At 45.2% G+C, this 22,920-nt stretch overlaps 1 protein-coding gene across 1 annotated transcript; it reads left to right on the forward strand.

Annotated features, from left to right (window-relative positions):
* Positions 1-58: 58 nt before the first annotated feature.
* LOC142185102 (torsin-1A-like) lies at positions 59-9,424 on the forward strand. The gene is made up of 5 exons (XM_075260355.1): positions 59-202; positions 1,279-1,541; positions 2,845-3,020; positions 5,221-5,345; positions 6,616-9,424. The coding sequence occupies exons 1-5, from the start codon at positions 112-114 to the stop codon at positions 6,858-6,860; spliced, it is 900 nt and encodes a 299-aa protein (XP_075116456.1). The 5' UTR covers positions 59-111; the 3' UTR covers positions 6,861-9,424.
* Positions 9,425-22,920: the final 13,496 nt, after the last annotated feature.

Raw genomic sequence — 22,920 nt, forward strand, 5'->3', positions numbered from 1 at the left:
GTAAACTTAGAAAAAGAAAGTGAAAGCGTCCTGGAAGCGCTCGGTGAAGTTATGATAGTGCAACCTTAGAGGCGACACAAGCTCTGAGGGTGCAGGAGACCTGACCGCCAAATGATTGCTACTGGGGTATTAGGAGTTGCCCTTCTTGCTGTCTGGGTATCGTACTACACACGGAACTACAACACACCAATGGACATCACAGGTCAGATTTCTGGAATATATCTGTGTAGAGGAGCAGATAGATCTGACAACCAGCTGTGGCGTACATGCTGTCACTTATAATTCAGTGCAGGCTTCAGTCACATCTGTGTCAGAGTCTCCGTTAGAGACTCCATTGTAGATTCTGTCAAAAATCGATGAAGCGAAAAGTCCTGCATGGAGGACTTTTCTCTCCATTGGTTTCAGTATAAAACCTGCCGGACCACCAAGTCACCCCCCTCCTCCCCCCCAACCACTCTTTGCTTTGGCAATACCAAATGTATATTCGGTCGTGCCAATAAAGCCTATTGTATTGTATTGTATTGTATTGTATTGTATTATAGTCTAGGCGTCCGTGGGTAACCATTGTTTTAGCGAATGGGATTTCCATCATTCGGGTCCCACAGTGGATACAAACCACGGAGAGCATGGCACAAGTGTGAACTTAGCCCTATACAATTTTTTGTTTGTTTGTTTTAAATACCCACATTTGGGTCCACTCACACGGCGTAAACGTACGCTCATTTTGGCAAAATACACGTGTAAAAAATCAGACTCCCATTGACTTCAATGACATTTTACACGTGTATTTTGACGTGTTTTTTTACATGTGCAAGAAAAGTCATAGAAGTCAATGGGAGTCTGATTTTTACACGTGTATTTTGCCAAAATGAGCGCGTTTACGCCCGTAACGACCCATTGAAATGAATGTGGTCTGTTTTGAGCGCTCACATTCTGACAGGTGTATACGTGCCAGAATGCGAGTGCGTTAACTCCGTGTGAACTGGCCCTTAATCTTTCACCTTTTTATGTTTTTTTTTTAAATAGCACAAAATTTTTTTTGTAATTTACGTTTATGTTCCATTATGAAGTATTTTACGTAGCTGACATATTGTATTACATAGAACAAGTAATTATAATATAATATATAATATCATACAGTGACTGTAGAACGGGTTTGTTTTTTTTCTGCAGCATTTCTCCCACATGGAGCCCCAGCCTAAAAATTATATTAAAAAAGTGACATATATATATATTCACACACACACAGTATATACTCATGTTTTGTCCTTTTTTCAGCTCTAAAGAAGGACTACAATGACAATGTATTTGGCCAGCACTTGGTCTCACCAGTGATCCTCAAGGCCGTGCCTGATTTCTGGAATAACACCAACCCCAAGAAGCCCTTAGTCCTTTCCTTTCATGGTTGGACCGGAGGTGGCAAGAACCATGTCAGTCAGATCCTGGTCAGAAATCTCTATCCCGTAAAGACGGAAAAGAATAAATGTGTGCAGCTGTTTGATGTAACCTATCACTTTTCCCAAGAAGAGAAAATGGCGAAGGTAATAAGGAATCTAGCAGTACATATTAAAGGGGTTTTCTAGCCCATTTCATAAGTCATAGGTACAAAGCGGCAGCGCCATCCACTACATAGTGGTGGAGTTGGGGTATTGCAGTCCTATTACTTGAATAATGGAATAGCAGACTGCTTCTGGCTCTATCCACAGCAGTAGCTTCTGGCACCAGGACATAGCTAGATCAGCTGGTCAGTGCAGGGTCCTAGTGTCGGACCCCCCACTGATCTGATCTGCAATAAAAAAAACAAAAAAACATTGACTTAACCTTAAAGCGTTTGTCACAATTTAGTTAGAGTAGAATGGTATAAATTAAAGGGTTTTTTTTTTTTCCAGATTTTTAGGCAAGGTCATCAATATCAGATGGGTGGATGGGTTTTCCCCGGATACTCCAGTTTCCTCCCATACACCATAGACATACCAATAGCGGATTTCGATTGTGATCCCTATATGGGACAGTGCTGACGATATCTATAAAGCGCTTTGGAATATGATGACGCTATACGAGTAAGGAAAATAAATAAATAAATAAATGCTTGAGCACTGTGCCAGGCACAGCGCCGTACATTGTATACTGGCAGTGTTTGGTATTGCAGCTCAATAGAAGACCTGCTTGTCCAGTGGACTTCATATAACCCGCAAATAGAAGAAACCTAGTCTGAAGTCTTCTGCCTTTTCAATCAGCTGATCGGTAAGGGTGCCAGGAGTCAGACTCACAGTGATAGGTTATCAATGTAAATTTCTCAGAAAAACACTTAAACTTCCCCCCCAAATTCACCTCTTAAAGTTCCTCCTGCTCCACTGCTGCGTTGGAAGTCCCTACTGGTCTCTGCTTACTTCTTGCCGCAAGACATGCCATATAAGCACACGTGACGCTGCAGCCAGTGACTGGCCTGACTACACAGGTGCCACTGACATGGTTTTCTGACAGCAGAGATCAGAAAGGACCATCAGAGGAAACATGTCTGGGACTTATTTCAAAGGCACATCTACCCTCTGAAGTAGCACACTGCTCAGATCAGCTGCTCCTACTTAAGTGGGTGGTCACAGATGGTCTGTCCCCAAAGTCATTGTTGAAAAATAGTGCCAGGTGTTACTTTTCCATCAAAGAGCTTGGTGGAACCTGACGGATCCTGCTATACATTAGTGGGATCTGTCAGGCACCATTGGATTTGTCAGTGGCTTCCAATAAATGTTCCTATTCAATGATTACAAGCAGAGGTCTTGAATATTGCATGGGCTGAATAATAAAAGTATATTAGTATAATGTATGTTTTCATGATGTTCACAGTACAATATTAAGCAGCAAATCCACAGGACAGTACAGCAGTGTGAGCGGGCGATCTTCATATTCGATGAGATGGATAAGATGCCGCCAGGCCTCATTGATGTCATCAAGCCTTACCTGGATAACTATGAAGAACTCGATGGATTATCTTTCCGGAAATGCATATTTATTTTCCTCAGGTAAGGTCAAGTATGTTATAAGGTTTACTAGTCCTCATACTGCCACTTAACAGAGCCTCCTCCATGTTTTACAGTAAGGACAGTGTTCTTTTCAAGATATGCTTCATTTTCCCGTCTATGAACATAGAGCTGATGTGCCAAAAAGTTTGATGTTTGTCTCATCTGTCCATAGGACATTCTCCCAGAAGCTTTGTGGATTGTCAACATGTAGTTTGGTTGTTATTACTTTTGTCCGATTCAAGTTATTTCTGTGACCATTGTGGGTTTTTCTTTCATTACATGAGGGATACCAACAGTTTTGTCCACGTGTGTATTTATAATTCTGAAGTGTGTTTATATGGTGGTGGGACCTTCAAGCATCCACATGGCACCTTGACCTGAGTGAAATTAAACCCTCTGCACCCCTTGGAGATACTCCCCTAGATAACAGAAAACACCTGTAAGAGGATATTACAAATCCTACTGTCAAGTAAGAGTGGCTCCCTCTCTGGTAGACCGGTGTATAACAAGAATGGGCACTATTCATTTTAACTGTACAGATGTTTGACTGCTAAAGAATGCATCAATACAGGCTGATTTCTAGTTTTTATGGTTAGTCATAATCAGGGCCGCCGATAGGCCAGTATTACTGCTACTGGCGTCAGTGGCCCGGCCAAATTGAAAAATGGGGGGGGCCCGGTTTTGGACCGCCACCGTGTGCCAACCCCTGGCGCCCGCAGCAGTCGTGTGCCCGATTTCAACTCAGATCTGCATCCAGAGGACGCAGATCTGAATTGAACACATACGCAGCTGAAGCAAGGAGCTGACACAGGTCAGCTCCTCGCTTCGCCGCTGCGCGCCTCTCTCGCTGACACATATGCGGCTGAAGCGAGGAGCTGACCTGTGACCTCCTACAAAAGTTGGGAGGTATGGGTACAGGGGGCAATGGAAGGATGTTAGAAGGTGGATGGGGGGGGGATTGTTGGGGCATCGGGTGTGGGGCACTGCGGAGAGGGAACTGGGGCAATAATATATAATAAGTTTTTAGCTGGAGAACTACAAAGCACACAATACCTCCAAAGATATGTGTGCTTTGTATTAATAATGAGGGAGGCCAATAAGGGAGGCCAAAAACGCAATGTGAAAAAGCCCTGAGGATTTATTAGGAGGGCTCTTATAAATGGTGTTGGCTCTCTATAGGCGCTGTCACACGTAGCAGATTTTACCTGCAAATAGAATCTGATTAAGCCTTGTAATGCTGCTAAATAAAGGGAAATGTAATACATAATTGGTATGTCGCAAAATAAAGTAGTTTTAAAATGGCGGGGAGGGGGGGGGGAAGACACTTAGGCCCCAAAATTCCTGATGGCGGCCCTGGTTATAATGCCATAATATGAGACGTTATTTTGTGACCTGCTCTAAACCACCGCATCTCCTGCAATCACCACTAGGTGGAGCTCAGTGCATTGGGATCTGTATGTTTTCTGCTGAGATCAATAGGAGCTGTATGAATTCATATGCACTGAGCTCCTTCTGGTGGTGACTGCAGGTACTGGGGGAAGTGAAACTGGAACAATTTGGATCTCAGTAGGGTTTATTTATCAATGGAATTATGTCACTTTTACATTTAAAGACATGGTGTACGTCCCTACAACCCCGGCCTCCGATAGGTTACCAATATTAAAATCACAGAAAACCCCTTTAACTTAAAAGGGTTTTTTGGGACTCTTTTGTACTTGCTTACTGCCTGGGTTCTTTATGTGTTGAACATCAAACTACAGGGTTGGTACTGACACCAGGTCATATGATCAGAACCAGTACCCGACACCCTCCTCCTCCCCTCTGTCCCTGTACTGTGGTATTAGCTTTATATGAGAACTGGCTTTACTATGACAATGATGGAGTCTGCCAGCCCACATATACACGTAATAACGTTGACCATGGAGGTGGAGAGAACTGGTTCTGATCACAGGCGTCAGAACCAGCCCAAAAGCCTGATGGTCAACATATAAAGAACCTGAGCAGTAAACAAGTAAGAAAGAGTCCCTAGAAAATCCCTTTAATTTGTAGCAACTCTCACTGGTAGATTAAGGCCATACAAATCTTTACTATGAGCCGTAAGATTTCTGTATATGACTCTCATTTAGTATATGTGATACAATTCTGTGATACTCGCCCAGTTACCCCATAACCTTCACACACCCTGTGTCTTATGTTCCAGTAATACAGGAGGAGAGAAGCTGACTGAGCTGGCCTTGCAGTTTTGGAGGGATAAAAAGAAAAGAGAAGACATTAAGCTGTCTGATGTGGAGAGCCATTTATCGAAGCACGCCTTCAACAAGAAGAGTAAGTGAGACAGCATATGGCCGATCTGATGGCCGGAGTCATGTAATCCAGTCATTTCACAGACATTTATGGCCTCACTGTAGGATAGGTGACATGTTTGAAAAATGCAGATCCCACATCAAGGACAAGTACTGATCTCCAGAACATGGATCCATGACGCGCATCCTGCTGGGTGAGGCCAATGCATCTATGTGGAGAATGGACGTAAATGTGGCCACACACAAAGGAAGTCTATCACCAGAACTCAGCACATCAATCCAGATAGATAGTTTAGGTTAGGCTCAAATCTCCATCAGAGTTGATTCCGCTGCAAATTCCGCCTAAAATTAGCGAAGAGAAAATTCCTACAAGGAGAACTTTTCTCTCCGCTAGTTATGTATAACAACGTCTATGAGGTCCACAGGCAACCGCCGTTTTAGCGAACAGGTCTCAGTCATTGGAGTCTCCCAGCAGACCCCAATGACACAGAGCCCAGTGCAAGCCTTAGGGTCACCTGAATCAAACATCGTTTTCCCCTTGTGAGTCGCTGCCTCCGTTTCCGGAAATATGGCTGTTTTTCTCAATATCTAAATGTACTCTTTGGTGCAATTGCTGGGCATTTAGGGCATTGCTGCTTACCTGTTTGGAGCAACACCCTCATAATTTGGTGCCCTGGAGAAATGATGTGTGAAACCACAGTAGTATGACCGTTTTCCTTTTTGCTGTAGCTCCACCTTTTTGAGGGTGCAACAAGATTGGCACATAAAGTGCCTATGTCACATACATGTCTGGGAGTTCAGTAGATGGGGGAGCATTCTGCTGGGCTCGGGAGATATTAAGAGGTCACTCCTTTTTGTAGGAGAGTTGGCAAGTTTATACCTCTTTAAAGGTGAGCAAGTGAGTGCATGTCTGGCCCCGTCTGCCTGGACAAGTGTTCATAAGGCCTTGGGTAAGACTGCACTTTGTATAGCTTACAGTTAATAGGTGTAGCACCATATTGGGGCCCACCCATGGGGGTAGCTCTAGGGGATGCAGAGGTAACAATCACTTCCAGGCCCTGGAGCCTGAGGTGACCCAAGGACCTATCTACAATATAAAAAGACACTAGTATTATAGATAGCACATGGTAAGTGAAGGCCCAGGGCTTCAGGTTGTTTTTTGGCCCATGTCCACTCACAGGTGAGATGCAGGTAGGTCTTTATGCTAAAGGTTGTCATATTAGAGTAGGCCCTAATAGGCCCATGGATACTTGGTACGCCGCTGTTACAATTTTTGTATTTTCTCCCATCAGGTGGTTTCTGGCACAGCAGCCTAATAGACAGAAATCTGATTGACGTCTTTGTGCCATTCTTTCCCTTGGAAGAGAAACACGTAAAGATGTGTGTGAGGGCGGAGCTTCATCAACGTGGCAGAGCGGTAGACGAAGAGCTTGTCAATAAGATTTCTGCAGAAATGTCCTATTACCCTGAGAAGGAGAGAGTTTACTCTGTAAAAGGCTGCAAAACAGTGGCCACAAAAATCAGTTTGTACGTTTGAAGAATTCTCTTGGTCTGACTACGACTATGTCATGCACAACTTCTCCGTATACTGGATATATACATTTAGGGGAGAGTGAGACAAGCTTCTGCAAAACTATGGAGTGAGGAGGAAAATTTCAGAGCACCAGACAATAAAACTGTGGGATGCTGGTAAATGCCACAACTTCTCCTGTGGATAATGCCACAATGGCTGCCACAGTGACCCAACTGCATATTTTGCATAAAACTACCCAGGTTATGATCTGATAGCTGGATGTTCTTGCTGAATGGTCTGACATCAGATCCACTTGCCTGATATAACCTATACTCAGAATGCAGATACTGAACCAGCAGAGAGTGTCAAGGGACTCTGCAATGACAGCTTTGCACTGACTGGCCACTTCATTAGAGACACCTATCTAGTAGCTGGTTGTCCGCTGTTATAGTCTATCTGTACTAGGCAACTAGGGTCCCATTAGTTGGATATCAGCATTGTATGTGGCCGCATTCTCCTTCACTAAGCACCATCTGAATGATTCCTGACAGCCTTCCCTGACCCCTTTAACAGACAAGTTATTGCTATGCAGAGGGTCGCCTCTCACTGGTTGGTTTTCGTCAGTCACACCATTTTTGATATTCTCTCCACTATTTCGTGACACCAGAAAACTCCAGAAGGTGGGAGTGTATGATATCCTGGCCCCAGCTAGTCTAGCACCGATAACCAGGACTTGCTCCAAGTCGCTTGGATCTCTCAATTCTCCAGACTATTGTGGATTCACAGTGAAAATGATCCACAGAAAACTTGTCAGTTGACTTTATATTTTGCTTTATGGTCACAGGTATAATGTCCATATAAAAAACAGCCAGTTGTAAGACGGCAGGGGTTTCTAATAAAGTGACCATTCAGTGTATCGTGTGATTAAAGGACCTACTTTCCTGGTGATAGACTGGCAGATCTGCTACCAGCACTGACAATATTAAGACCAGTGCCCACTAATACATTTCCCCCAGTATGCCCAGTTAAAGGGGTTTTCTGGGCAAAAATTATTTTTTTAAAAAAAGGTTTACATAGTGTAGCTTCCTGCTGCTTTGCGTTCTGGTGGTTGTAGGCTCTCATACTATATCCCTCTCACTCCTCCCCCCTCCCTCTCTAACACTCCCTCCATGTCCCCCTTGCTGCTGTTCCCATTACTATCCCTTCCAAACTCACTCAACCCACCTCCCTATCCTGTTCCACTTTACCTTTCTTCTTCCTGTCTTCTGGAAATGGGGTGATCAATTGTCACTGGATAATCAGAAAATGGTCCTGGGGTGGTCCCTGGGTAAATATACATTTATGATTAATAATGTAATTTAGAAAGTGGGGTGGAGGGTGTTTAGATTAGTGTAGGGTTTTATAGTTATCCTGGACAACCCCTTTAAAGGGATTCTACCATTAAAACATGTTTTTTTTCTAATGACCACGTCGGAATAGCCTTAAGAAAGGCTATTCGTCTCCTACCTTTTGATGTGGTCTCCGTCGCGCCGGTCATCCGAAATACCGTTTTTTCCCGGTATGCTAATGAGTGTCCGGCAGCAATGAGGGCGGGCCCCAGTGCTCATGCACTGATGGAGGCGTCCCCACTGCTGCCGGAACTGGGCAATCCAGTCACGCCTTCTTCCTGATCTGCCTCCTCCCCTTCTGTGTCCTCTTCTTTCGTCGTCATGGGTGACGCATGCGCAGTCAGCTCTGGCAGCGAGACCCTGTTAGAGCCGACTGCGCGTACCAGCCAGCAGCCATAATTGCGCGCATGCGCAGTACACTCCGTGAAGTATTTGCCGAACAGAGTGTACTGCGCATGCTCTGTAAGGTCCGTACAGCCCTCCAACGCGCGAGTGAACTCATCCAGGCCACATCCAAAGGTAGGTCATTAGAAAAAAACATGTTTTAATAGTAGAATCCCCTAGTGAGCTCCGCTCTGGACCCCCTCCAGTTTTCCTACCGGCCGGGCATTGGGGTAGATGACGCCATCATCCACCTTCTTCATAGAGCTCTCTCTCACCTGGAGAAACCCGGGAACACTGTGAGAATAATGTTCTTTGATTTCTCCAGTGCGTTCAACACCATTCAGCCAGAGCTACTCAGGGAGAAGCTGAACCTTGGTGGAGTGGACCATCACCTGTCCAACTGGATCCTAGACTACCTGACTAACCACCCTCAGTATGTGAGAGCCCGGGACTGTGTGTCTGACACTGTGATCTGTAGTACGGGGGCACCACAAGGTACAGTTCTTGCCCCATTTCTCTTCACACTGTACACTGCTGACTTTAGGTACAACTCATCCAGCTGTTACTTACAGAAGTACTCTGATGACTCTGCTATAGTCAGCCTTATCACTGATGGTGACGATGGGGAATACAGAGACTTAAACCGGGATTTTGTTGAATGGTGCCAGCGGAACCAGCTCAGGATTAATGCTGGGAAGACCAAGGAGATGGTGGTGGACTTTGGGAAACGGAGGAGTGCTCCGACCCCGGTGGAGATCCAAGGAACATGTATTGAGATAGTCAGGACCTATAAGTACCTGGGTGTGCTCCTCAATAATAAACTAGACTGGGCTGATCACCTGGAGGCGCTGCACAGAAAGGGCCACAGCAGGCTCTACCTGCTCAGGAGGCTGAGGGCCTTCGGAGTCCAGGGGACACTTCTTAGGGCCTTCTTCAACTCTGTGGTTGCCTCAGCCATCTTTTTCGGTGTGGCCTGCTGGGGGAGCAGTATATCAACCAGGGACAGAAATAGACTGGACAGGCTGATCAGGAGGGCCAGCTCTGTCCTGGGGAGCCCCTTGGACCCAGTACAGGTGGTGGGTGACAGAAGGATACTGTCCGTGGTGACCTCCATGCGGGAGAACAAATCCCACCCCATGTATGAGACCTTGATGGCACTTGGCAGCACTGTAAGTGACCGTCTGCTTCACCCCAAGTGTGAGAAGGAGCGCTATCGCAAGTCCTTCCTTCCAACCGCGACCAGGCTGTATAATCTACATCAGACCAAGCGAAGATCACTCCGCACAGAGAACTAATGATTATGAATGTCCTCCTTCTTTCTTCTCTGTTCCTAAGCTGCTATGGACTCCTAGTATATCTTTCTCAGCATATGTGTGTCTACTACTTCTGTAATATTTACTGTGTATTATCCTGTATCTGTATTACTATGCAGCTGAAACATACTGAAATTTCCCCACTGTGGGACTATTAAAGGATTATCTTATCTTATCTTAAGGTATACATCCTGGTTATATTCTCCTGTATTCTTCTAAATTTGAATGGATCTGTTAAAAACAGAGGTCAAAATGCAGATGTGAACTTACCCTTAACCTAAGATGAACAATGACAGAAAATTCCACCAAAGGAAAAAACTCCTGATCATCACTGAAACCAGTTCCAGATAAATTATACTGGAACTTGAACTATCCAATGGCAAACCTACCCCGATCTACCACTACTGGTGACCTCATGTACTGTCATATGCCATGACGGATGTATATATTTCTAAAAAACTTTTAACTTCTTAAAAAGGATTGTGTAATTCCTCCGATATACAGTATTTCACTTCCACATTGTTCACTATAGTGCTACAATATGCTATCACTTTGTGGTCATGGAGTTCTGAGCAGGAGCATAGCTATAGGGGGTGTAGAGGCACCATTCGCTATTGGGCCCGGGACTGTGAGAAGTCACCATGGGTCCTTCTGCCCCATAAGATATACCACTAGTCTAGGTGACATAAGGTAGGTAGAAACCCCATTACAGATTTTGCTTTGGATATTATGTCTCTGGGTCTGACCTTGAATGAAGGGAACTCCTGAAAAATAGAGACCGCGGCACTAATCTAGTGTAGAATTAATTTAGAGTTGCATTCCCTCCATTCTTGGGATCGGTGGGGGTCCCAGAGGTCAGACTGCCAGTAAACAGAAAGTGATGGCATATCCTTTGGGCTGGGAATCATGTGACACCTGCCTTACCTGGCCCGACCACAGTTCAGCTGAAATGTACTCAGCGTGTCAAATCAGGTCAGCCAAGATCAGGCCTAAATCCATTGATTGTGCTTCATCTGTCCATGTTAAAAGCCCCCCAAAGCCTGTTGATTCTTAAACTTTGACCTTACCGTAGTGTCTGACTAGAGATCCAAGCAATTAGATCACCACGGGTGAGAGATTTATGGAATGGCCTACCATGAATGTTTTTAATGGAGACCCAAAAACAGGTATTACACTCTAGTGGTGAAAAACATATATATATAACATAGATGTTAAACTCTACTTAAAGGAGTTCCCAGGATTAGAAGAACATGGCTACTTTATGCCAGAAACAGTGCAACACCTGTCTTGAGGTGTACCATATTCTGAGTAGTGCCTTAGAAGTCAATGGAGAGAGTTGCATGTGCACAACGTACCCTTCTCTCAATGCAGACGAGAGATGCAGGTAATACTTGGGTCCTCCATTTCCTACAATTGGGAAGAAAGTTAGGGCCGCAGCTTAAGAAACAGAAAAGGCCCGGCATGACAGGGATTTCCTTGGCATAATGTTCAAAAGTGCTGCAGCATTTCAGAGGTTAATGTCCTCTGGTTAATTGGGCTCTATTTAGGGTTATTTTCAGGACAGGGGGCGTTTATTTATGGTATAGGGGTTATTTAACTCCCTTCTCCCTCCCCTCTCTTTGTCACTCCGTACCTGGAAATTTTCCCACCCGCCCTCCCCTTTTTCCCGTGTCTTTTCTCTTGTCTCCCTGCTGGTTTTCTTTGTGTTTTTTGTTTTTTCTTTTCCAGGTTCACACCGTCCTCTCTGTCACGACAGCCGGCGGTAGGAAGGTCTTGCAGGGCACACTTTGAGGAGGAGTTCCGGTGAAATACAGGGGACCCATGGAAGGCTACCTCTGCAGATGATTGTTTATCGCAAGAAGAAAGGTATCGAGGTGTAATTGGACATTTTGTCTGCTCCCGTGTCTATGCGTTGCGGCTGGGAGGTTTCTTATGGTGCTGCCTTGCCTAGGTGGGCCCTGCAGGACCTTCCATTAAGAATGCTTTGTTAATATGTTAAAGAAATATTCAATAAATTGGCTGTTGTGGCCGCTTTTATCCATCACACCTAATTTGTGTATGTCTTTATTATTGGGTCTAGGGTTAGTTAGTAGGCTATTTTGATCCTAATATGGGGGGGGGGGGCAACACCACCTGGGCAAAGAAAGTTCCATACTGAGATCTTTCTTTCCTCCATGTGAGGTTCTGCCACACTACTCCCACAGGAGGTGGTCATACTGAGCTGGGCATAAAGGACACAATAGCAGTCACATGCTGTCATAATCAGCTTTTTTGCTCACTGCTGATGTTGATCTTCCCTTACGGTCACAATGAGAAGGGTCCCCAATTTTGTTCTGAGGCCATGAGCATCACTGTATGAGCCTGAAAATTTCTGCATATACAACCACACACAGATGTATATTAGCTCTAGACACTTTAGTGCATTAGCGAGAGTTACTCCCTGGTACTAGATACATTTCTAGATATTTACCACATTGCTGGAAATTGCAAAATTCTATATGAATCTGTATACAAGTCAGGCTTAATGGGCAGCATGTGTTTAAAGTAGTCTACCTGAATGTATACACATCTTATCTACATTCACGTAGCACTCAAGGAAACTGCACGATAGTCTGCAGTCATTCTATGATATCAAAATAACAGTGAATCAGACCATTCATTTGCCACCATAGTCTGACACTTATAGTTTCTTATGATTTATATGGTGCCAACATAAAGTGTACCAAGTTCCAAAGGGGCTTACAGTCTAATGTGGATCATATTTGGCTACGTTTAAGAATGATTCTCAGGTAGACTATGTACTGAGAACCCCTACCCTAACCACTATAGGGTCAACAGAGTACCTCCTGTAAATAGTACCAGCAGACTGCCCCCCCCCACACCAGTATAGGATCATAGAGGGTACCTCCTGTAAACAGTACCAGGAGACTGCACCCCTGCCCACTAATATAAGATCATCAGAGTACCTCCTATAAACTGCCAACAGCCTGCCCCCTACCCCCTAATATAGGATCATCAGAGTACCTAACTATAAACAGTGCCATTAGACTGCCCCCAACCCACTAGTACAGGCAGCGGTGTAACCAGGAATGGCAGGGCACCGTGGCGAACTTTTTACATGGGCCCCCGACCGCCCCTCCCCCAAAGACCCTGACCGCCCCCCCCCCCCGACCCAATTTGCTGCTTGCACTATTATGCCTAGTAGTGGCCCTTGCACACAGTATTATTACCCATAGTGGCTCCTGCACACAGTATTGTGCCCCATAGTGGCCCCTGGATACAGTATTATTCCCCATAGTGTCCCCTGCACAACGTATTATGCCCCATAGTGGACCACCTATGAACAATTATTATACTCTGGGGTCTTCTCAAACCCTAGAGTATAATAATCGGAGACTCAGGGGAGGATACAAACATCAAAAAACAATGTTACTTACCTCTCATGGGCTCCAGCGCACTCCCCGCTGATGTCGGCCATCTTCAATGATGGACCGGACATCACTTGAGCCGGGGCTTGTGTCGTGACGCATAAGGACGCGAGCCTAGCCCACATGACATCACCAAGTAATCCCAAAACCTTCCAGAGCTAGGAGAGGTAAGTAACAGTGTTTGTTACCCTTACCTCCCCTGGGATCCAATCATTAAATTTGGGGATCTGAAAAGACCACTGAGTATAATGATAGCGGTGTTTGTAGGGTTCGCGGGCCCACGGCCTCATTTACCATTCCTGGTTCCTGCTCACAGCCTCCACAGAAAGGGAAGTGCCGGCGGCCGTGAGCAGGAGCCAGGATTGGTAAGTAAATAGGGCCTGTTTCCTGCTGGAGTAACGGCCTATTATAAAAATAAATAAATAAAAATCTGCAGAGGTAACAGCTGCCGCCCGGCCCCCTGGTATCTTGGGCCCTGTGGCAGCCGCTACCGCTGCTACCCCAGTAATTATGCCCCTGAGTACAATGTCATCAAAATATCCTACAAACAGTGAGAGCAGGCTGTTACCCTACTCACTAGTACAGGGTCATCAGAGTACCTCCTATGAATTATGCCAGTGGACATCCCCCCTACCAACTAGCAGAGTGTCATCAGAGTACCTCCTATGAACAATGCCAGTAGACTGCTCCTCTGCCCACTAGTACAATGTCATCAGAGTACCTCCTATGAACAATGTCAGTGGACTGGCCCCCTTCTCCCACCCACTAATACAGGGTCATCAGAGTACCTTCTATAAACATTATCAGCAGATTGTCCCCCTACCCACTATTACAGGATAGTCTGAGTACCTCCTATAAACATCCCTGGCAGATTGCACTCCTACCCACTAGTTCAGGGGCCACACATAGCCCATATGCAGCAGTGACACTATTCCTAGGAGAAGCAGGCATGTTTTTATCTTAACCCCTTTAGCAAGACTTGTTTGTGACTATCACATCTGACTAGTCACATTGTAACACAGGTCACGTGTATTGCATTGTAAGGGATTTTGTGACAACCCCTCCGATGTTTGTATTGGTTGTCAGCCGCTCGGCTTTAGGGGATGTTTCCATGTTCCCACGTTATGTTTTTGAGCTAATTTCTGAACCTAAAATTAGAAGTGGATTGTAAAGGAGAAGTATTATCTGCCCTTCATACATTCTTTCTCTTTATGTTCCAAGCCTCATTTTGTCTTCAAACAGTGCACCAAAGAAACCTGAGCATGGAAACTCATCCTTAGGCGGTGTTTACACAGTGCTTTTCTGTTTCTTTTTTTAAACTGAAGTATACTGTGTCAATACACAGGGAAATGAGCAATAACACTAATTGTGGCCTTGTATTGTGCAGTTTCAGCTGCCATACCTTGTATACAAAGGCGTAGCTATAGGGGATGCAGAGGAAGAAGTCGCTACTGGACCCTGAGGGGGCCCCAAAAGGTCTCACTGCCACATAAAATATACCACTATTGTCAATGGCACATGGTAGATAGGGGCCCCATAACAAATTCTGCATTGGGGCCGGGGAGCTTGAAGTCATACATCCACTCATATCAATGCGATTTTAATTGTTTTTATTGTCTCATTTTTTTCTTTGATAATTATAATAAAACTTATCTATTTATTGAAAATACTATTTATGTGGTTATATTCATTACCAAATAGGTCCAAAATGAAGTCATGCCTCAGCCTGCACACAATTCTCTCACTCGGAAACCGCCCAGGATCGCACAGGACTTATACAGAGAAGTACTGAAATATGTACTGGTGTGAATAAAACACTTGAACTGGGATAGAAAGTCGTTGTTTAGCTTCAGCATCAGCCTAAAGCTGGTTGTATATGACTGTGTGCTAACTGGCTGCCATTAATGAACAGCACCGGCGGCGTGCAGGCGACAGAGGGATGTCACCCGTGTGCCACCCGTGCACTGGCTGTGCCTCCGGAGCCCCTTTCATTTATTAAATAGGAGCCACAGAAGCAGTGCTGCAAAATCGAACAGGAATAGAACCTGTTCCATATTTTGCGGACCAGACTGTTGGCCTGCACACGTGAACGTGTAATAGAATGAATAGGTCAGTGTCAGGCCTGTTACATCACATTCATCTGTTACATGGCTTGTTCAATGGAATGGGACTGAGCTGCAATACCAAGCGCAACCACTATACAATTTACAGTACTTGAGAAGCAATAAAAAGGGCGCTTATCTTCTTCAAACAGCTGATTGTGGGGGGACTGGATGTTAGACCTCCACCTATCTGATGGCAATCCCAATAAGTGGGATTCATCAAATACACAATACACAATAGTGCTGAGGTTTACTGCTACCATGATGCTTTTCCCCTTAAAGGGTTGCTCCCCAAACCACATAAAGTACTGTGCAAACGTTTTAGACAGATGAGGAAATAATACTGCAAAGTAAGAATGAAGTAAATGAAGAGAATTGTAAATCCTATCAATATTTGGTGTTACCTTTGCCCTGTGGAGTCCAGGAAGTGATGATATGGCCCCCACAGATATAGCCCTGATCTCAACATTATCCAGTCTGTCTGGGATAACATGAAGAGACAGATGGATTGGAGCAAGCCTACATCCAAAGAAGATCTGCGTTCAGTTCTCCAAGATAGCGACAGAACAACTTCCCTTCTCTGTTCTGCCAAAACCTGTCTGCAAGTACCGAGAAGAATTGATAAAGGGAAAAAGGTCATACCAAATATTGATGGGATTTTCATTCCTCTTTTCTTCATTCACTTGATTAAAATAAACTATTAACTCTTGCATTTATTAAACATTCTTACTTTGCAGTTTCCTGCCTAAAACTTTTGCATCATCCTGTATATTAAATAATCTTCTCTGCCCCTCAAGATCAGCCGTATCCCCCTTCTCCTCCCCCTCAATGAATTTGTAAGTTAACTAGCTGCAGCAGGAGCCTCCCCTCCCCAGTCAGTTTATTCAATGGAGCAGAACAGCAAGAGAATACCTCTTGTGATTTCGACAATACTGCTTACTTTAGTATCATGAAGACAATGTTACAGGCTGTCACATAGTGAGGGCAACCATATTGCTTCTTTACTGTTATGCTTTAGAGATGAGCGAACAGTGTTCTATCGAACACATGTTCGATCGGATATCAGGGTGTTCGCCATGTTCGAATCGAATCGAACACCACGTGGTAAAGTGCGCCAAAATTCGATTCCCCTCCCACCTTCCCTGGCGCCTTTTTTGCACCAATAACAGCGCAGGGGAGGTGGGACAGGAACTACGACACTGGGGGCATTGAAAAAAATTGGAAAAAGTCATTGGCTGCCGAAATCAGGTGACCTCCATTTTAGACGAATAGTGGATTTCAAATCCGGGTCATATGAGAATGTGAACTTTGTGACTATGAGACAGGGATAGCTGTACAGGCAGGGATAGCTAGGGATAACCTTTATTTAGGGGGGAATGTTATTAAAAATAACTTTTTGGGGCTCTATCGGGTGTGTAATTGTGATTTTTGTGAGATAAACTTTTTCCCATAGGGATGCATTGGCCAGCGCTGATTGGCCGAATTCCGTACTCTGGCCAATCAGTGCTGGCCAATGCATTCTATTAGCTTGATGAAGCAGAGTGTGCACAAGGGTTCAAGCGCACCCTCGGCTCTGATGTAGCAGAGCCGAGGCTGCACAAGGGTTCAAGCGCACCCTCGGCTCTGATGTAGGAGAGCCGAGGGTGCACTTGAACCCTTGTGCACCCTCAGCTCTGCTACATCAGAGCCGAGGGTGCGCTTGAACCCTTGTGCACACTCTGCTTCATCAAGCTAATAGAATGCATTGGCCAGCGCTGATTGGCCAATGTATTCTATTAGCCTGATGAAGTAGAGCTGAATGTGTGTGCTAAGCACACACATTCAGCTCTACTTCATCGGGCTAATAGAATGCATTGGCCAGCGCTGATTGGCCAGAGTACGGAACTCGACCAATCAGCGCTGGCTCTGCTGGAGGAGGCGGAGTCTAAGATCGCTCCACACCAGTCTCCATTCAGGTCCGACCTTAGACTCCGCCTCCTCCGGCAGAGCCAGCGCTGATTGGCCGAAGGCTGGCCAATGCATTCCTATGCGAATGCAGAGACTTAGCAGTGCTGAGTCAGTTTTGCTCAACTACACATCTGATGCACACTCGGCACTGCTACATCAGATGTAGCAATCTGATGTAGCAGAGCCGAGGGTGCACTAGAACCCCTGTGCAAACTCAGTTCACGCTAATAGAATGCATTGGCCAGCGCTGATTGGCCAATGCATTCTATTAGCCCGATGAAGTAGAGCTGAATGTGTGTGCTAAGCACACACATTCAGCACTGCTTCATCACGCCAATACAATGCATTAGCCAGTGCTGATTGGCCAGAGTACGGAATTCGGCCAATCAGCGCTGGCTCTGCTGGAGGAGGCGGAGTCTAAGATCGCTCCACACCAGTCTCCATTCAGGTCCGACCTTAGACTCCGCCTCCTCCAGCAGAGCCAGCGCTGATTGGCCGAATTCCGTACTCTGGCCAATCAGCACTGGCTAATGCATTGTATTGGCTTGATGAAGCAGTGCTGAATGTGTGTGCTTAGCACACACATTCAGCTCTACTTCATCGGGCTAATAGAATGCATTGGCCAGCGCTGATTGGCCGAATTCCGTACTCTGGCCAATCAGCACTGGCTAATGCATTGTATTGGCTTGATGAAGCAGTGCTGAATGTGTGTGCTTAGCACACACATTCAGCTCTACTTCATCGGGCTAATAGAATGCATTGGCCAATCAGCGCTGGCCAATGCATTCTATTAGCGTGAACTGAGTTTGCACAGGGGTTCTAGTGCACCCTCGGCTCTGCTACATCAGATTGCTACATCTGATGTAGCAGTGCCGAGTGTGCATCAGATGTGTAGTTGAGCAAAACTGACTCAGCACTGCTAAGTCTGCATTCGCATAGGAATGCATTGGCCAGCCTTCGGCCAATCAGCGCTGGCTCTGCCGGAGGAGGCGGAGTCTAAGGTCGGACCTGAATGGAGACTGGTGTGGAGCGATCTTAGACTCCGCCTCCTCCAGCAGAGCCAGCGCTGATTGGCCGAATTCCGTACTCTGGCCAATCAGCACTGGCTAATGCATTGTATTGGCTTGATGAAGCAGTGCTGAATGTGTGTGCTTAGCACACACATTCAGCTCTACTTCATCGGGCTAATAGAATGCATTGGCCAATCAGCGCTGGCCAATGCATTCTATTAGCGTGAACTGAGTTTGCACAGGGGTTCTAGTGCACCCTCGGCTCTGCTACATCAGATTGCTACATCTGATGTAGCAGTGCCGAGTGTGCATCAGATGTGTAGTTGAGCAAAACTGACTCAGCACTGCTAAGTCTGCATTCGCATAGGAATGCATTGGCCAGCCTTCGGCCAATCAGCGCTGGCTCTGCCGGAGGAGGCGGAGTCTAAGGTCGGACCTGAATGGAGACTGGTGTGGAGCTATCTTAGACTCCGCCTCCTCCAGCAGAGCCAGCGCTGATTGGTCGAGTTCCGTACTCTGGCCAATCAGCACTGGCCAATGCATTTCTATGGGGAAAAGTTAGCTTGCGAAAATCGCAAACTGACAGGGATTTCCATGAAATAAAGTGACTTTTATGCCCCCAGACATGCTTCCCCTGCTGTCCCAGTGTCATTCCAGGGTGTTGGTATCATTTCCTGGGGTGTCATAGTGGACTTGGTGACCCTCCAGACACGAATTTGGGTTTCCCCCTTAACGAGTTTATGTTCCCCATAGACTATAATGGGGTTCGAAACCCATTCGAACACTCGAACAGTGAGCGGCTGTTCGAATCGAATTTCGAACCTCGAACATTTTAGTGTTCGCTCATCTCTATTATGCTTCATTGTAGGTTTCTTGTTCCTTTAAGCAAGGACGCAGCACAAGCTCAGCAGGAGGACCAATCATGGAGAGCTGATCATTTGGGCCTTTTTAGGGATTCTCACACAAAATTGTGATGGGTCAATAGTGAGACATCCTGAATGGAGCTAGGTAGAAAACTGACTCCACATAGTTAAAGCGCTCTGACCTCACATTTAGAATGACTCCCCATAGTTAAAGCGCTCTGACCTCACATTTAGGCTCCGTTGGGCAGACAAGGTCACCTATGCAAGAACTGTCTCTATTCAGCTGCATTGACATTTCATGAGAAGATTCACATGGCGTGGAAGTGGTTGTGACAGCAAGCGACATAGGCAGAACTCAGCGCGTCATGCGTTCATCCATAGGTGACCGTAAAAGAGATGACAGCCCTGGACGTGGAGACAGGTAGGGACCTGCTTATACAGAGGCATGCCTATAACATAAAGAGTTACAAGCAAGGGGCGCCAAACACCCCCTCACTTCCCTCACCATTCACGCAGGATCATACGCAGAAGACCACAAGACTCTATTTACTCTACATTCCTGGAGTAAAATCATTTCCCTTCCCCCACTAAAAAAACATATTGACCTGCAGAATATTCCAGCTATGTCGTGATGGGAAAAGTCATCATTGAGACATTTAATTTTACAGTAACCCAGTCTACCCCTCTCTGGAGGACCAGACATAACTTTGTAATACACAGACATCATTGACTTTAATGGATAGTGTGTAATACTTCATTCTCCAAGGGGAGGCGCTGCAGGAATTTTCAACAGATGTTGCTGAGTTCTCCCACAGAACACAATAGATCACTGCGGGCACAGCAGCTGGGTAAGGGTATGTTCACACGGAGTATTTTGACATGGAATCCGCCTGCAAAAACATCTCCCATTCATTTCAATGGGAGTCACTCACTTTTTTTTCAGCTAGTAGGAAAAAGAAGCGACATGCCCCATCTTCTCACGGATTCCACGGCTGAGTCAGCAGCAGCGTCCGCAGCACTAGATTCACTCCTGATTAGGTCCATTCATCTGGCCCCTACACAATGTGATGCCGATGCAAATACCCCACAAATACAAATCAGCCATGAAAAATGACAGTTTTTCACGTCCATTTATTTATTACGGTAGTGCCTAAGAGCTGTGCTGCAAACTAGAGGTTAAACTATATTATTATCTGATTTGTACTTAGGTGGTGTTATATGCTACAGGACCTGTAGTCACATGGTCATTCAGTGCAGGTCCTCAAGTCAGCAAAGTATATGGATATATAACACTATTGTTATTGATAACTTTACTGTACAGGCTTTGGCATCTTTCCCAATGTGGCTTGGGATGCGTATGTACCTTGCTAACCTGGTGACGGGGAAGTATGGCCATGAGTGCCATCACCAATGGGGAATTCACGTGAGAAACATTTTGCAACAAGCTAAATAGCAATGTGAGAACCCACTAGGTGCATTCCTCAACCTGGGTGAAGCAATTCATCTGCGTATCATGTTTCTGTATCTGTGTATATCTGAACAAATTTGTCTCCATAGTCGCATTGCACCTACAGTCCTGTTTGCCGGGGGTCAGTCGTGGTAGTAAATTGAGGAATAGTACATGTGAATTCAGAAGGAAGGATTTGGGTGAAGTTTCCTCTGTTTTACAGTATAACAATAGTAGAACTTACACTTTGTCACAAGAAGCGATAAATGCCAAGAGAACCCAATTGTGTAGTGAACTTGGGTTGCCCATTTCATTTGCCAGAGGTTTCTTAAAGGTTATGCTCACTTTTACTATGTACTTTTGGATGTTCACTCTGTGATATTATGTTCACTTTTACAACAATTTTTTGTCTAGTTCCAAATACATTAATAAAGATAAATTAAGTAACTTTGGAAATAGTTGTAATTCAAAATCTCTCATTGTTTTGTGTGTAAACTTCTATGGATACCTATATGTTTCTATGGTAACAGACTACAAGCAAGCTCCATGTAGTCTGATCCGGCTCTACGACAATTAACTACCTTCCAAAATAGTGCCACATAGACAGGACCCCTGAAAACAATAGTGCCCGATAAATAGTGCCCCTAAAAACCCTAGTGTGAAGAAACGTTTCCAGACCTCCCAATTTAGAGGCCCAAAAGAGATAAAATCTTCATCATACAATTAACATAGTCTAAGCTACACCTCTAATCCCATCCATAACCTTTTGGCCAAATCTCACCCAAACTGTTTGTTTCCCTTCTTTGTGACCTCCCTTACAGTGGCTCTCACACTATAGTCCCCTCATTGTGCCCTCCATGCCCTCAGCAGCCCTCACACTATCATACCCATTTCTTGAGACCTCGACACTATAATGATGCTTTCTTGTGGCTCCACATTGTATTGCCCCGTCTGGTGGTCTCCTCATTGCAATACAAATTACACAGTCCAATCTAGTCTCTGCTGATGGCGGCTTGAGAACGGCAGGCGCAATATATGGCATCACTACAACGCCCCCGACAGCTTCCAAATTATCAGGAGCAGAGATGGTGGCCATTGATGAGGCAGGGAACTGACACAGATGAGCTGAAGCCAAGACATACATGAGAGCAGGACAGCACCCAAAATCCAGGACTATCCCACTAAATCTAGGATGGCTGGGAGGTATGTTAAGTATACCAATAATATAATGGACACCATGCACCACATAGTAATAATGTCCCATTTGTGCCCTTTCACGGAACAGAGAATGGTCAGGATTAGCTCCCGGGATTACTAGAGCTTTAATTTTCTGTAAGTAAACAATTTACTGCCTGAAAGTGGAGATACAGAAAACCACATAAAGTGCCATATAGAAGAAAATTGCGTAATTATTTATTAATCCCATGAACTATTTCCTTATTGCTACAGTTTGTGAGAAGGCATCAAGAACAATATAAGAAAGTGTAAAGAATGCAGGTTTATCTCAGGGCACCCGGTTCACAGGGTGGCTGGTACAGGATGCTGTGTTATTACAGCCTGCGCTGCCAGAGACCGCCCTGAGCACTAAAAATGCCCATCCTAACCACCGATATACGCAGAAGGAAGGTTAAAGGTTCATCTGAAATGTATCCAAAAAGTCTATGAGCAGAGACACTAAAATAAGAAAATAATCTACTGCCCAATGTCCCATCCAAGCAGCGCTGCCGGTCCTGTCTCTATGTCCAGATATGATGATGTCCCGTTTACCTTCATGTGACCACTTTGATCAATCACTGATCTCAGGGTCATGTGACATTCTAAAACTTATTCTATTTTTTCTAAGTAAAAAAAATATGTCAATAATCCCTTTGACCTCTTCCAGCAAGTTTCTGTTATTGCATTTAATTTTTTTTTCCAAAAAGCCATAACTTATACGTTTAGACTGCTGGGGGGACTTGAGCCACAGGGGTCCTGATGATTATGACATTATGCTGCAATACTGATACACTCACCGGCCACTTTATTAGGTACACCTGTCCAACTGCTCGTTAACACTTAATTTCTAATCAGCCAATCACATGGCGGCAACTCAGTGCATTTAGGCATGTAGACATGGTCAAGACAATCTCCTGCAGTTCAAACCGAGCATCAGTATGGGGAAGAAAGGTGATTTGAGTGCCTTTGAACGTGGCATGGTTGTTG

Source organism: Leptodactylus fuscus, chromosome 11 (assembly GCF_031893055.1).
Source record: "Leptodactylus fuscus isolate aLepFus1 chromosome 11, aLepFus1.hap2, whole genome shotgun sequence".
NCBI lineage: Eukaryota > Metazoa > Chordata > Amphibia > Anura > Leptodactylidae > Leptodactylus > Leptodactylus fuscus.

Bases quoted from the DNA above. Each gene is read 5' to 3' on its own strand.
- LOC142185102 (XM_075260355.1), top strand. From the start codon at position 112: ATGATTGCTACTGGGGTATTAGGAGTTGCCCTTCTTGCTGTCTGGGTA. The intron at 1,542-2,844 runs GTAATAAGGAAT...TGATGTTCACAG, and splicing joins AAGAAGAGAAAATGGCGAAG to TACAATATTAAGCAGCAAAT. The intron at 5,346-6,615 runs GTAAGTGAGACA...TTCTCCCATCAG, and splicing joins GCACGCCTTCAACAAGAAGA to GTGGTTTCTGGCACAGCAGC.